Source organism: Macrotis lagotis, chromosome 5, assembly GCF_037893015.1.
Source record: "Macrotis lagotis isolate mMagLag1 chromosome 5, bilby.v1.9.chrom.fasta, whole genome shotgun sequence".
Classification (NCBI taxonomy): Eukaryota; Metazoa; Chordata; class Mammalia; order Peramelemorphia; family Peramelidae; genus Macrotis; species Macrotis lagotis.
In genome coordinates this window covers 111,084,348-111,100,582 of record NC_133662.1, presented here as the reverse complement: position 1 = coordinate 111,100,582, position 16,235 = coordinate 111,084,348, and the positions used below count along the sequence as shown (strand labels likewise).

General features: G+C 39.2%; 1 protein-coding gene across 1 annotated transcript; it reads right to left on the bottom strand.

The window, feature by feature from the left end:
- Positions 1-229: 229 nt before the first annotated feature.
- GPR6 (G protein-coupled receptor 6) lies at positions 230-4,765 on the bottom strand. Its single transcript, XM_074190230.1, has 3 exons — positions 4,433-4,765; positions 2,157-2,296; positions 230-1,588 (listed from the first exon to the last, which is right to left on the bottom strand). Exon 3 carries the CDS (start codon positions 1,567-1,569, stop codon positions 490-492), a length of 1,080 nt encoding a protein of 359 aa, XP_074046331.1. The 5' UTR covers positions 1,570-1,588; positions 2,157-2,296; positions 4,433-4,765; the 3' UTR covers positions 230-489.
- Between the last annotated feature and the right edge of the window lie 11,470 nt (positions 4,766-16,235).

Genomic DNA, 16,235 nt, shown 5'->3' with positions numbered 1-16,235 from the left:
GTGTACAAAATATGTTGTAATTTATCGATGTGTGCAGCAAAATATACTATCACATACAACAAAAATACAACAGTTTACTTTCTTTCCCTTGCTTTTCAACATGGCAACACTGTTTTGGCAGTTCAGCAGCTAGAAATAAAGTGCTATATTTAAGCAGTATTGAAATTTCTTCACTTTACAAATGTGATGTACAATTTTGGTATACAAGCACATTTTTTTTTCACAGAATTGTAAGCTCCATACCCTGAACACTTTCAGAGGATACAAATATTTGTGTGTATATACACTGTATATATGTATATATACATATACATATATATATAAAAGTGCTAACCTGAAGCATGTTTTCTTGGTGAGCTTTAGTGTTGGTTTTAGGGCTTTTTTTTAAGAGACTTCCACACTAATGGATCTAGAAGTTCATCAACAGGCACTGTGTAGTTAACCAATATTGTCAACTTGTGTAGTGCTGGAAGGGAGGAGAGGACCCTTTCACACATCGCTAGGGGACCTAGAACGGAAGTGCACTTTGGACTGGAAACAACCACAGAAGAGGAGCCACATGGATCTCTGGATCTCCTGGTTCCTATAGGCATAGATGATGGGGTTAATCATGGAGTTGTAGGTGGCAGGGAGTAAGGTGGCATAAGTGTACACTGATGGGTACTCATGACTGCCCACCACACAGTAGATGGCAAAAGGGAGCCAGCTGGCTCCAAAAGTCCCAAGGACTATGGCCAGAGTGCTGACTCCCTTTCTGGTGGCTACATAGTGAGGTGGGGCCAGGAAGTGCTGCTGTAGGGCGATCTGGTGAGCGTGGCGGCAAACCACCTTGCAGATGCGAGCGTACAGGTGCAACATGATGGCGAAGACCACGAAGAAGGTGGTGGAAAGTAGCGCCACATGGCTGCGAGTGAGCGGCCGGACGACACTGCAAGAGGCACGGTCAGCCAGACAATTCCAACCAAGCACCGGCAGGAGCCCCAGGCATAGGGACACCCCCCAGGTCACCGCCAGCATGAGATGGACGCACAATAGGGTCCGCTCTGAGTAGTAAGTGAGTGCATTGTAGAGGGACAAATAACGGTCCACTGTGATGGCCAATAAGCTACTGACAGAGGCAGTAAAGGAGGACACGAGAAAGCCCACAGTGAGCAGGCTGACCGTCTCAGAAGGAATCACATACTGGAACACGAAGTTGAGAATGAGCCCGCAGCCCGCTAGCAGGTCAGCGGTGGCGAGGCTCCCCACCAACACGAACATGGGTGTGCGCAGCGCTGGCGTGGAGGAGATGATGGCTACGACCAGTGCGTTCTCGCCGGCGATCACAGTGCCGGATACACACAGCATCACATCCCAAGGGTTGATGGCCGACAGGAGCAGCCCAGACGAGCTCGCGGGCAGCTGCGAGGAGAGCTCCAGGGACCCATTGGCGCCGCTGCCCAGCCCCGCACCCCCGGGGGGCAACCACCGAGTTGGGTCGGATGCTGCTGCTGTCGCTGCTCCTTCCACACTAACTGCTGCTGTATCCACAGCCCCTGAGTCGTTTAGGGAGGTGGCACTCACGTTCATGTTGGCCCGGAGCTGCAGCCTACACCCAAGGAGAAAAACTTGTGTTAGGTGCAGCTCCGGATTCCCAGACAATCTCCACCGAGTGAAGTGCCCCTCACCCCCATCCTAGCCTGAAGAATCGAAACCCAGGGCAGAGAGGACTTGCACAGAAAACATACTCGTGCATATATTTTCATCTACTCCTGAAAACTGATAGTGTTCATGCTGTCATGCACAGATACTAATCACGTGTGTGCAAGCGGACATACATGCAGAGCCTACACGTGTGGACGTATACACGCGGTAGGGTGGCGGAGTGTAAAAACAAGCTGGGGGTCTTTCCCATTTTTGCAGACTGAAAACAATGCAGATGCCTAATGGCTGGTGGATCGCTGTCCATGGTTCTGACGAGCAAAGTTTCTGACCGAGCTCCGAGCTCGGGAGCAAAGAAAACGAAAGACCTGGTTTTCCTTGTCACAAGATTACTGGAAGAGTTGTATCCCACATTTGAACTGAATTAGTGGAAAATGGGAATTTTCAAGGCAACAGGGTGCTTGCATCCCCTAGCCCACCCTCCTAAATTCTCTCAAGGGGTTTTGGACACTCACCTGGGCAAGTTAGGGATGCAGAAGCTCGTTTTGCATGGGGATTGCTTTCACATAAGTCTCCTGAAGCTCCTGCTGTCCACTCAGTGGGTGGTCCTCTTGCTAATGACTGGTTCAGTTTGTGACCAGGAGGCAAGATGAACCTGAGTACACAGTAAGTAGGTGGTTTGCGCTTCTTCCCGCTCTCCGTGAGTGAGTGAGATAGAAGGAGAGAGAAAGGGCTGACAGACAAGTCTCTGTGACGTCAAGCATCAGAGCTTTGGATCTGAGAGGAGCAGTTGGGTCTCTTGGCCGCGCCCCCAACTCTTTTCTCCCGCCTCCCTACAGCAGAATAACAGTAGGTTCAGGGATAGGGAGAAGCTTAAAACAGTCACTTTGGTTGTTTTTAAGAGTGCTCCTAGAACCTCCAAGAAAGAGAAAGGAGGAAGAAGACTGGGCATCGAGGAGACAGGCTGAACTGAAATTTCTCATAGTTAAAAACAATAAGGAAGGAACACCCAGTAGTGTGAAAAGGAAAGGAGAATGAAGAGGCATTTGAAATTCGGGGGTGATGAGAGCATGAGAAAGGGAGAGAACCATCTGAAAGATGGTTCTGACTATACATATACACAATATACATACATATATACTATATAGTGTGGTATAGTTATATATATTGCATACATATATACTAATATAGTCTGGATTTATATAAACATATATATATATATATATATATATATATATAGAGAGAGAGAGAGAGAGAGAGAGAGAGAGAGAGAGAGAGAGAACTAATATACATATTGCAAAGACAATGAGGAACTCTGAGGTTAGAGACATGCCGGTAAGAAGGAGGCTGAGGAAGATGCCTTGGTTAATGATGTGGACAAAGTAGGTAGTGTGAAATAGTATGGGAGTGGGAATACCTCTTTGTTGTACCGGCTTTGTTACTGAAAAGCTATGTGATCTTGGACAAGGCATTTCTCTTCTTTGGGCCTCAATTTCTCATATGGAAAAGCAAAGCATTAGATTTTATTATCTTTAAGATGTTCCAGATCTAAAATTCTTTGTTTTTAGAACTGTACGATATAATAATTGGATTGGGAGTGATACAATTTATTCATGGGGGGGAGGGAGAAAGAAAGAGAGAGAGAAGGAATGAGGGAATTATGTAGAGAAGGGAGATGAAGATTGTAGGGCACTTTATAGAAAAACAATTCATTTTAATGTCACCTGTGCTATTTCTCACTTCAAAAGAAGGAATTGTGCATAGAAGATTTCAGAAGGTTTTCCCCTTGCTGAAATGTTCCACAATTTCACCAGATGATAGTGCCCTTGAAACTTACTCTTTAATTAAAGGCCAGGGTTTTGTCTTTTGAGAAAAGAAGAAAACAGCAAAATGTGATTTACTTTCTTGGCAACAGACTTGTCCTGTTAATTATTACCCTATAAAACAAATTACAGTACTAAAATAGTGATAACTCAGCTGTAGCAGACCAAAGGAGGCAGGAACTTTATTTTCAGCACCAGATAAATTATCCATGAAACTTAAAGGTGTTTCCTTTGTCAGTAAAATAAACTTATCAGACATTTTTTTAAGCAAACCCTCTAATTATGGAGGTTGTTGGAGAGACAGCTTGGTCTGCTGTATGCCTTGTTAATTTACCATCAAGAAGATCTGGATTAAAATCTTACTCTGGCACTTACTCTCTTTGTGACCATGGGTAAATCACATAAACTCTCTAAGTCTCAGTTTCCTAACTTGTAAAATGGAGTAACTAGATCTTACAATATTGTGGGACTCAAATGAGATAATAAATTTAAAGTGCTCCCTAAACCTTAAAGTCCTATATAAATATAATTTTATTACTTTAAGATGTATGCTATATGAGTAATTTCATATATGTTGAGTAAAATTAATTTCATTTTGTAATATATTCTCATGTCATGTATTCTTCCTGTCCAATTGCAATTATATTCTCCAAGTAACTGTGATGTGAAGAGTCCATGTAGTTTAAAAATCTTTGACTTTTCTCAGTCCTCATTGTTGATTCATGATTATTAATATATTTCTCACTATTCCCACATTTGAATTGAAATAGTGGAATATCAAAAGGCATATTGATCTGATTTGGAAGTTTATATAATGTTTCTTCACCCTTTGCAACAGATGTTGGTATATAATACATAGTTACAATTATTTTCACTGTGGATTTATTTGCAAATAATTATTTTGCAAATAATTATTATGAATATTGCAATATGAAATAACCAAAAATATAATAAATTGTGTTTCTTACCTGCATTTGCTTTGCTATTTCCTCCATTTTCCTCACTAAGGAGGATCCATGAGCCATAATTCCATTTAGTCACAATTTCCTTCTGTTTCCTGGTTTTCCATATAGAGAAAAATGCCAAGATAGATATAATTTAGGGCTTATAATAGTATATATGTAAGGCCTTTGGACAAACACAACAATTGGATCTGAACTTTCTAGGAGGAGGAGACAAGGCTAGATTGCCTTTGGGAAATTACAAAGTTCTTTTAATGAGTCCAATCTTCTCTCTGAAACAAAGGCTCAATTTTTAAAATGTCAATATTCTAGTTTAGGCTACAAATAATGGAACTCTACAATCTACAAAGCATTGAAATAGAAAATTACACAAAGGCAGAGGAGAGGCTTATGGTGAACATGAGCAAGTTTCAATACATATCAAAAAAAAGAAGTATGAAGGAGTAAAGGAAGTAAGGATGTCATTAAATAAATAAATGTTTGAAAGGAAGAGAATATGGGTTGGTTCTATGGGAAGAGAGAGGGAAAATTATCAAACAGTCTTTGCATTTCATTGCTTTCCTCTTTAATGTTAAAAGAAAGTGAGGAAGGCCTTTGAAACATTGGGCAGACTTTTCCTCTGAAAGGATATGGACAGTGTGGCATAGGTTGGAAGGATGAGTAGACTATGGTCTTCATTGGTGGAGGAAATACTAACATCAATGAGGTTTCCAATTCATTTGAATGCTTGAGTATTAGATGGAGATACTGAAATAATATACTATGTATCAACCATCAATTAAATATCTAATAATTTAAAAAATAATTGTTAAGTACCTACTTTGTACCAGCTATGTATATGTAGCACAGTAAGGTAGTCTGTCAGAAATGAAACAAAACTGGAGATCTGTAGCATCTGGGGATCTCATTCCCCTCATAGGGCAGATCCCTCAGAAATAGCTATCTCAAAGTTCAAGGTACAATGTGGATTCTGATTCACTCAAAAAAAATTATATTTTTATGAACCCCCACAGATGTCTTTATTTTATTAGCCAGATGACACAATTAATTCAGTTTTAATAAACCTAGGAAACTCATAAACATAGATTACGTCAATGCTAAGAATGGGCACACACATAAGGAACACATATGCAAAAACAAATGCATGGGGCCAGAGCCTAAAGGTCAGAGTATCTCATGCTTCTATTGCCACAGGCACTATCATCTGCTCTCAAGAACTGTTCCACTATATTGTCTGTTCTACTACATGATGATATTTTAAATAAAGTCTCTTCTGTTTTTGTAATTTCTGTTGAATGTTGTCCAGGTGGTATTGCTCTGCTAGACTGTTAGATATGACATTGTTTTGCTGGGAATACCATCTTGGCTATACACTTTCCTATACATGGATTGTGTCCATGGTCTCATTGGACTGATACTATAGAATGTTTCTTTATTTCTAGCTTCTGGATTCAGATGAAGTCCTTAGTCATCTATTCCCCATGAGAATAGTGGTTCAGTTGAAAAATCTAGGGTCTTTTGAAAATCTTTTTTAAGGAAAATAGCTACCTTAGTCATGGACCAGTATAAAATTTTTCTTTTAAAAAACTCAGATCCCCCCCCATACAACGACCTGTTTTATTCTCTTCAATGTCTGGTCTATGATTTCCTTCATCTGTCTAGAAGATTTTTAACCTTCTTTAGAATAAAGAGGAGGGGACCTAACAATGTATGTCTTGTTGAACTAATCTTCCAGGTACAATGACTTAAGACATTTTCTAAGAGATTTTATCCTATTTTATGGTCAGCATCCCTTGTGCCCCCTAATTTTATGTATTTATGTATTTATTTTTTCAATAGATATTTTATTTTTTCCAATTACATGTTATGAAAGCTTTTCAACATTCATCTACATGCATATGCATAGTTTTAAGTTACATAAATTTCCTTCCACCCTCCCTTCACACCCTCCTCCCCTCAGTGGTAAATAATCATGTTAATATTGTACATACACATTTGTGTTTAACATCTTTGCAGATTAGTAGTTTTCCGTATGAGGAATTAGGATTAAGGGAAAAGAAAGAAAAGCTATCGGAAAGAAATACATTTAAAAAGTGAATGCAGTGTTCATTCAGATTCTGAAGGGTTTTTTTGTTTTGTTTTGCTTTGTTTTTTTTTCCCTCTGCATGGGGATAACATTGTCCATAGCCTAGTTTTATCCTATATCTCTGAACTGCAGAGAGGAGCTACATCCATCAAGGTTGATCAACTTACAATGTTGTTGATAATGTATACAATGTTCTCTTGATTCTGCTCCCTTCACTCAGGATCAGATCCTGTAATTCATTCCATGCTTCTCTAGAGTCTGAGCATTTATGGTTTCTTATTGAACAATAGTATTCCATAACATTCATATACCATATCTTGTTCAGCCATTCCCCAATTGATAGGTGTCCCCTCAATTTCCAATTCTTTGCTAGTACAAAAAGCTGCTATGAATTTTTCAGAACATGTGGGACTTTCCCTATCTTTTTATGACTTCTTCTGGATTTGTGCCTCCTGATTTTATATTCTGAATCCTGGAATTCCTCCTGGTCATTATCTACATTGTTCAGGGACTACCAAACAGACATTACAGGGCTTGGCACTTTAGGGTTTGGAGTTCTCCTATTTTCCAACTCTAAACTGCTTTCATTCTCCCTTAGTAAGTCAATCTTTGGTTCATTCTCCTAGGCTAGTTACATTATCCTGTTAGTATTCTAGGGTTATACTGAGGGGTTGACCTATAACACCCCTTCCACACACACACAAACCTCAATGACAGTCATTAGTGACTAGCGATGCAGTTTCTTTACCATTTAACACTGATTAACTTTTACAAATGGATACTTAGAACATATAGCAAGAAAATAAGTACAGACTTTTCCTCCAACACCTTGGGGAGAGTGGACAAAAGGAACTTGGGCAAAAATGGAAGGTACATAAGGATTGATATTTAGTGCCCTGTCAGCTTTATTTCTCCACTCCTTTTTAGCCTTCTTCCCTTTTACTTTAATTTCAAATCTAATCACCACAGCACCATTCCTGTCTTGCCTTTGTTCCTTGGAAATATTACAAGTTATTTGTATTATTCCTTTACTTCCATTCTGTGAGGGCGGGAACTCTGTTTTCTCTTAATTTTGTATTAGTCCCAGACTACACAAAATAGGTGCTTAATAAATGTTTGTGGTCTGAATAAATTCTATTAGATTAGTGATTTTAACTAGAAGTTAAAGGGAGAGTGTGCAGCCTTATTAAAGTAGTTCACAATAAAATAGCTTCTAGTCAACTTTACCAGAAGGCACTTGTGCTTTTACAAACCTTTATTGAAAGCACATGAATATTTAATTTGTATAAGAGGTAGGGAGATATCTTAAAATTTATTTTTATTTTTTCCAATTACATGGAAAGATAGTTTTCCACTTTCATTTTTTGTAAGATTTTGAGTTCCACATTTTTCTACCTTCCTCCCTTTCCCCCCCCACGACAGTGAATAATCTGATATAAGTTATACATGTACAATCATATTAAAATGTGTCCATATTACTTATTTGTGAAAGAATAATTAGAACAAAAACAGAAAAACATGAGAAAGAAAAAAATGAAACAAATTTTAAAAATGAAAATAGAATACTTTTGACTGCATTCAGACTCCATAGTTTTTTCTTTGGATGTATATGACATTTTCAATCTCAAGTCTCTTAGGATTGTCTTTGCTCATTAAACTGCTAAGAACTAAGTCTATCATAGTTGATTATCACACAATGTTGCTGTCACTGCATATGATGTTCTGGTTTTGCTTACTTCACTCAGTATCCATTCATTTAAATATTCCCAAGTTTTTCTGAAATCTGCCTGTTCATAATTTCTTTTATTTAAAAAAATCATATAATTATTTTATTTGTTTTCCAATTAGTTTCTACCAATCTTTTTTTTGTTTTGAGTTTTACAGATTTTCCCTCCCTCCCTTCCCTCTCTACTCTCCTCAACAGAAGGCAATCTAATAAGACTCTATATTCATATCCATGATAAGTAATAGATTGAAATTGAACGTGTAGTGAGAGAAGAATCAGATCCAAAAGGAAGAACATTAGAGATCTGCTCATGTTTTCTTGCAGAACAGTAGTACTCCATCACATTCATATACTGCAATTTGTTTAAATATTCTCCAAATAATGGGCATCCCCTCAATTTCCAATTCTTTTTTTTTTTTTTTTTGCAAAACAATGGGAGTTAAGTGATTTGGTAAGGCCACATGGCTAGGTAATTATTAAGAATCTGAGTTTGGATTTGAGCTTAGGTCCTCTTGACTTCAGGGCTGGTACACAATCCACTGTGCCACCTGGTTGCCCCTCCAGTTCTGTTCTACAACAAAAAGAACTGCAATAAATATCTTTGTACATGCACATTTTTTTTTCCATTTTTTAGCATCAGGGAGAAATTTTTGAACCAGATCCTTTTTCTTGCTTTCTATTAATTGTGGTCAATCAATTGCTATTCCCCCTGCTTCAGAAATGTCGATTTATAGGATCATAGTTATAGGAATGAAAAGGACCTCAGAGACCATCTAATTTAATCCTTCATTTTACATATGAGTAAACTGAGGCCCAGGGGTGACTTACCAGGTCACATAGATAGTATTTATTTTTTAATTTATTTTTTATTCTCATTTTATACAAATTTTTTTACATTAATAAAATATACTTGTTTACAAGTAAACAAAATACCCCTCCCCCCATGAATATAGATAGACTTGCTTGGGTGAAAAAGTAAAGGGGAGAGAAAAAAATTAAAATTAAAAAAAATAATACTAATAATTGTAGGTATGGCCAGGTGGCACAATGGACGAAGCACCAGCCCTGGAGCCACGAGCCACGAGCACCCGAGTCCATATCCAACCTCGTAAACCCTATTCCCACTGCCCTGCAAAAACCAAAAAGAAGAAAGAAAAAAAAAAGACCCAAAATAAAATAAAATAGTAATAATAGTAGGGGTGGCTGGGTAACAGACAGAGCATTGGCCCTTGAGCCAGGAGCACCTGGTTCCAAATCCGGCCCCAGACACCCAAAGATCATTCTGCTGTGTGGCCCCAGGCAGGCCACCCAGCCCCACTTGCCCTGCACCCTCCCCCAAATAATAATAACAAAAAATGTGCTTCAGTCTTTGTTTCAACACCATCAACTCTGTCGTGAGTGGATCACATTCTTTATGATAAGTCCATCACAAAAGTTACTTCCATATTTTTCCAACGTTGCCATTGCTGATTGCAACTCCCTCCTTTCTTATTTCTCCACTACTGTGTACTATATTTTCTCTCTCCTTTCACTCTGACTCTGCTGTAGGGTCGCTGAGTGGCGAAGCAGACAGATCCCTGGTCCTGGGACCAAGAAGCCCTGAGCCCCCATACCACCCCTTAGGCCCAGAATCCACCTGGCCCTAAGGTCCTGGGCAGGCCATCCAATCCCAGCCCCTTGCAAGAAGTAAAAAAGAAAATGTGTTATATCTGAACACTGTCCCCCCATGGTCCATCCTCTCCTCCTTTATTCACATCCCCACCCCTTCCCCCTGCTCCCCTCTCCTTCTTACTCCAGTTGTCTATACCCCATTGAGTATATTTGCTGTTTCCTCTCCTAGCCATCTCTGATGAGAGCAAAGGTTCCCTCATTCCCCCTTGCCTCCCCACTTCCATATCATTGCAATAGCTCATTGTAATAAAAAAAATCTTTTTTATGTGAAATATCTTGGACTATTCCCCCTCTCCTTTTTCTTTCTCCCTTTCCATTTCCCTTTTTTTTCCCTATTGACTCCATTTTTTACACCATATTTTATCTTCAAATTCAGCTTTCTCCTGTGCTTCAACTATAAAACCTCCCTCTACCTGCTCTATTAACTGAGATGGTTCATATGAATATTATCAGTATCATTTTTCTATACATGCAGTTCATCCTCATTAAGTCCCTCATATTTCCCCCCTCTCCTCCAATCTCCATGATCCACCTGAGTCCTGTATCTGAAGATCAAACCTTCTGTTCAGCTCTGGCCATTCCAAAAGGAACCTTTGAAATTCCCCTGGTTCATTGAAAGTCCATCTTTTTCCCTGGAAGAGGACATTCAGCCTTGCTGGGTAGTTCATTCTTGGCTGCATTCTAAGCTCTTTTGCCTTCCGGTATATTGTATTCCAAGCCCTATGAGCTTCCAATGTAGCTGCTGCTGTCCTGTGTGATCCTGACTGCAGCTCCACGATATTTGAACTGTGTCCTTCTGGCTGCTTGCAATATTTTCTCTTTGACTTGGGAGTTATGGAACCTGGCTATAATATTCCTGGGGGTTGGTTTTTTGGGATCTCTTTCTCCGGGGCGGGGGGGGATCGGTGGATTCTCTCCATTTCTATTTTGCCCTCTGCTTCTAGAATATCAGGGCAATTTTCCTGTAGTAATTCTTTGAAAATGATGTCAAGGCTCTTTTCCTGATCATGACTTTCAGGTATTCCAATAATTTTTAAATTATCTTTCCTAAATCTGTTTTCCATATCAGTTGTTTTTTCAATGAGATATTTCACATTTTCTTCTAATTTTTCATTTTTTTGAAGTATTGATTCCTGATTTCTGGTAAATTCATCAATATCCCTGAATTCTATTCTTTGTCTGAAGGATTTGTTCTCCTCAGAGAGTTTTCTTATCTCTTTTTCCATCTGGCCAATTTTGCTTTTTAAAGCATTTTTCTCCTCAATAACTTTTTGAACTGTTTTATCCATTTGACCTAAGCTGTTTTTAGCATGCTATTTTCTTCAGCATTTTTTTTTTAGATTTCCTTGACTAAGCTGCTGGCTTCATTTTCATGTTTTTCCTGCATCTCTCTCCTTTCTTTTCCCAGTTTTTCTTCCAACTCCCTCATTTGATTTTCAAAGTCTTTTTTGAGCTCTATCATAGCCTGAGCCCAATTTCTGTTTTTTCTTGGAGTCTTTAGATACAGGAGCTTGTGCTTCCTCATCTTCAGACTGAGTATTTTGATCCTTCTTGGGCTCATTTGCAAAATATTTCTCAATGGTCTTCCTCTTATTTCTTTGCTTGTTCATTTTCCCAGCCTAAGCCTGTTTTGGGGGGTGCTTCCTGAGCTTTTGGGACACTCCCACAAGGGTCTCAGTGTGTGAGGTTCTTCTGTCCTCCCTCCTGGTCTGTGAATGAACATAAGTGCCCCCCTCTGCCATGAGGTGGGGGGGGGGGCCTGTTGTTCTATGGGGGGGGCGGGCTAGACTGAGATCAGGATCTGAATGTGGTCAGAGCCCCAGAGTCCTGTTCCAGGGGCAGAGGACAGAGCTCAGCACTCCCCTCCCTCAGCTCAATGGGCTCATGCCCTGGGGGCTCCTGCTTACTGGCTCAGCCTGCTTCTGTTTCTGGGTCTAGGCTGCAGAAAGACTAAGCTGCTGGCTGTGTGCCCTGAGGGCTGGGCTCCACATGCTCCCTCTGGCAGAGGTCCCCTGCTGTTCCCCCACTTTGTGCCCTGTGCTCCCTGGGGTGCAGCTCAGGAGACTCCCCAGCTGCTGTGAGCCTTGGCTCCCAGCACCCTGGGGCTGCCTCCAGGAGGCTGAAGTTCTTTGGCTCTGGCGGGCCACCCCTCTGGTGGGCCACCCCTCCAACCCCGGGAGCAGAGCCTTTCTGCTCTTTTCCAGGTTACCTTGAGTAGGAGAACTACTTCACTGGGTCCCTTTGTGGGTTCTGTCTCTCGAAAGTTTAGTTAGAGTCCTTAGTTTATGAGTTTTTATCAGAGAGATCCTAAGACTGGATCCCTTCATGTTGCCATCTTGGCTCCGCCCTGAAAAAAAAAACATAGATAGTATTTAATTTCACCTCTGCTCTATTTTTAATGCACTCTAAATGCAAATTATGTATTTCTATATTTTTTGGTGGCAAAGAATAATGTATCAGTGACTACAAAACATAGCATCAAAACTAATGAAATCAAAGACTCAAGTACTGGAAGGGACCTTGAAAATTATCTAGTTGAAGTCCATTATTATAAAATACAAGAAAAGTGAATTCTAGGGAGAGTGGTAAAGTGATTTGTACAAGTTCACAAAGCTAGCTAATGGCACAGGTAAGATTCCAAACCAGCTGTCTTGACTCTTGACTTCAGTTTTTTCCCTACTACATTTTGATTCCTTTTTTTATAATTCTGTTCAATAAAATCAGAGTCATATTTTCCTCCAGAGTAAAAAAAAATACATATAAATTACCTTTCTTAGCAATGGTATTGGGAGGAAGAAAAAAGTACAGAGAGAGAGGGTAAGGAATCAGAGAGTGTTATGATTCTTTAAGACAACTCTTTAATGCTGCAATCTTGACTTTATTTGGGGGTGAATACTAATCCTTTCATTTGATTTCAAATAATAATAATAAAATTCTTGCTATGGAATTGTATGACTAAGAAAATCATGGGGGAGGGGCGCAGTGGATAGAGTATCAGCCCTGGAGTCAGGAGGACTTTAGTTCAAATGTGATCTCAGACACTTAATATTTATATAGCTATGTGACATTGGGCAAGTCATTTTACCCCCATTGACTTGCAAAAAACAAAAGAAAAAAAGGCAATTTGCTTTTTTGGAGACCATGTCATAACGTTGACTTATTGTTCAGCTTGGGGTCTGTTAAATTCCATAAACTTTTTTCCCCTAGACAAACTGCTGTCTGACCATTTTCCTTTATTCTGTACTTGGGAAACTAGTTTTTGAATCTAATATAAGATTTTGCAACTTTAAATTTTATATTATTAGAGTCAGTTCAATCATCTATCCTCTCAAGAGCTTTTTGGAACCCAGCTGTCAATCAGCATGTTAATCATCCCACCTAATTTTATATTATTGACAAATATAACAATGATGGCTACTATAAAGTCATTGCTAAAACTATTAAGTCACAAAGGACCAAGCATAAATCTCCAGGGCATTCATTAGGGATCTCAACTCAATGTTGGGAGGGAGTGGAGTTGCCCATTCACTAGTTCTGAATGTATCCAATTTATTATCATATATGTCATCTTTTTGACTTTTACAAAAGAATAACATAATAGATTTTCTGTTTTTAGTGAGTAAAGAAGCAGTAGATGAGGAGATACTGAAGGTTATAGAGTGTGGAGATGATAGTGAGAGTAATCTGCTGATGAATATAAGAGGAGAGGGGATCAATAGAAAAGGGTTGCCTTAGAGGAGAAGATTGGAGAAAAGGATGTCATGAAAGACTTGAGGAGAGAAGTAGGACAGTCTCTGTGGTGTGTGCATTAGAGAATCAATCAGGGAGGAGCAGAAGTATTAGTCTGTAAGGGCTCTCATCTGATTCTGCCAACTTCGATCTTTACCTACCTCCATTCTGTTTCATTCTTGTGGTTATTAAATTTCAGCATATGCAGATAGCTCTGATTTTAAAAAGTTAAGTTGATATATTTTGTTTTTAATATTACAAACATGTACAGATTACTACTGCTTAGAGAGAGTTCTCTTGTCACAAAGTAAAAGAGCTAAGGTAAATTAAAAATACAGTGACCGCATCTAAAAGTGAATATAACACCTATAGCACCTTCACCTCTCCATTTTATTTTGTTTTATTTAGGTTTTTGCAAGGCAATTGGGTTAAGTGGCTTGCCCAAGGCCACACAGTGAGGTAATTACTAACTGTCTGAGGTCTTATTTGAATTCAGTCCTCCTGACTCCAGGACCATGCTCTATCCACTGCACCTAGTCACCCCCTACCTCTCTATTTAAAAAAATAAAAATCTATCTTCTCCCCCTTCTACAAAAAAATTAATAGATAATGCTACTTCACTTTTCCCCCCTTCTTCCTTTGAAAAAAGTGTACCTTTCTAGATCCACATCCTATAGCATAGGGATACCATGCTGACAAGTCTCAGTTATACTTGTGAGGTCACCTCAGCCTCATTTCATTAAAACTTCTAGTTAATGTTGTTTGTTGGCTATTATTTGTACATTTCTAGCTAGGTGATGCAGTGGCTAGAGCCCAGCCTAGAGTCAGGAAGACCTGAGTTCAGAACCAACATCAGACATTTACTAGCTGTATGATCCTGAGAAAATAACTTAATGTTATTGGTCTGTTTCCTCACTTGTAAAAATGAGCTGAAGAAGGAAATGGCAAACAACTCCCACATCTTTTCAACAAAACCCTAAATTGGGTCATAAAGAGTAAGGCATGGGGCAGTTAGGTGGCACAGTGGATAGAGCCTCAGACCTGGAGTCAGTAGGACCTGAGTTCAAATCCAACCTCAGACACTTAAGAATTGCCTAGCTGTGTGACCTTGGGCAAGTCACTTAACCCCCATTGCCTTGCACAAAAAAACCAGCCCCCCCCAAAAAAGAGTCACACACAGCTGAATCAAACAGTAATTTAAGGTCATATGTTTTGCTATCAACTTTCTTGGATTTTTGTCTCTTGTGGGTGTTTTAACTGTTTTTCTCAGATAGTACAGCTACTCTCTATATCATTCATTTATTAGGAAGTTCTCATACTTCTCTTTTCTTGTCACTATGATTAGATTTCAAAAATTCTGGGTAAGAACATGTTTACAAGCCCTCATTTGGTGTTCTTCAACTCTGACCAGGAGTCTATCATTTCTGTATTTTAAGCTATATTTAAACTTTCTTAGATATCACCTTCTTCAACTGTTTACTTCCCACAAAACCATTTTTTTCTGTATCCCTTGACTTCATTGGGTAAAAATGATAAAACATTATCTATGTCCCTATGATCATCAATGTTTTGTTCATATTTTTGTAGCTATATAGTACAGTGGTTAGAACCTCAGGTCTGGAGTCAGGAAGACCTGAGTTTGCATCTGATCTCAGTCACTAAGTAACTATGTGACCTTCGGCAAGTCAGAATCTCTGTCTGCTTCAGTTTCCTCAACTTTAAAAAGTAGATAATAGTAGAACTTACCTCCCAAAGTTGTTGTAAGGATCAGATGAGGAAAAGCAATGAGTACAATGTCTGGTACATAGTAGCTAGTTAATAAATGATTTCTTTAGGAAGTACCTTTGTGATTCACAAATATGGTTGATTGTGATCTATATTGGTAAGTCTTAGGAGATTCTCCATCATATCTTAGATACATACCAAGGCAAAAAAAAAATAAAAACACTCCCTGCCCTTGAGGAATTTCCATTCTATTTCGGGAGATGGCATGTGTAAGTATATGTTTACACAACTCTCCTGATTGACAAAGAATAAATAATATAAGGTAGATTAGGGAGAAAAATTTTAGGAAAAAATTTCATATAATTTCATTAGCTAAATCTTGAAGGTGGTAAGGGATTTTTCTGAAACAGAAGTGAAGGAGCAAATTCTGGGTATGAAGAATGGCCAATGCAAAGCCAAGGAGACAAGAGATGGCATGTCATTGTGCAAGGTACACAGAAAAAATGTTGTTTGGCTCAACAGAATAAAAGAAGGAAAGGAATGTTTAATGAGACTGGAAGGTGTGTATTTGTCAGATTGAAAAGGTCTTTGGAGGCTAAACAGAGAAGCTGATATTTTATATCAAAGATAATAGGGAGCCAAATTTATTGAGTTGGGAAGAGAGATTGGACATCTTGCTGTTTGTTCTTCACATTGTACCTGTCCTTTCAGGGTTTTTCCATAGGCTGTCCCTCAGTCCCCCTTCACCTCATACCTCGAAGGTATTTCTTTTTCACCTCTGGCTCTTAGAATCCCCCTTTTCTTCAAAGTTCATTTGAAGTGCCATTTCTTACATGAGGTCTCTTCTGGTCCCCCACCTTCCCCTAAAAGTC

Bases quoted from the DNA above. Each gene is read 5' to 3' on its own strand.
- GPR6 (XM_074190230.1), bottom strand. From the start codon at position 1,569: ATGAACGTGAGTGCCACCTCCCTAAACGACTCAGGGGCTGTGGATACA.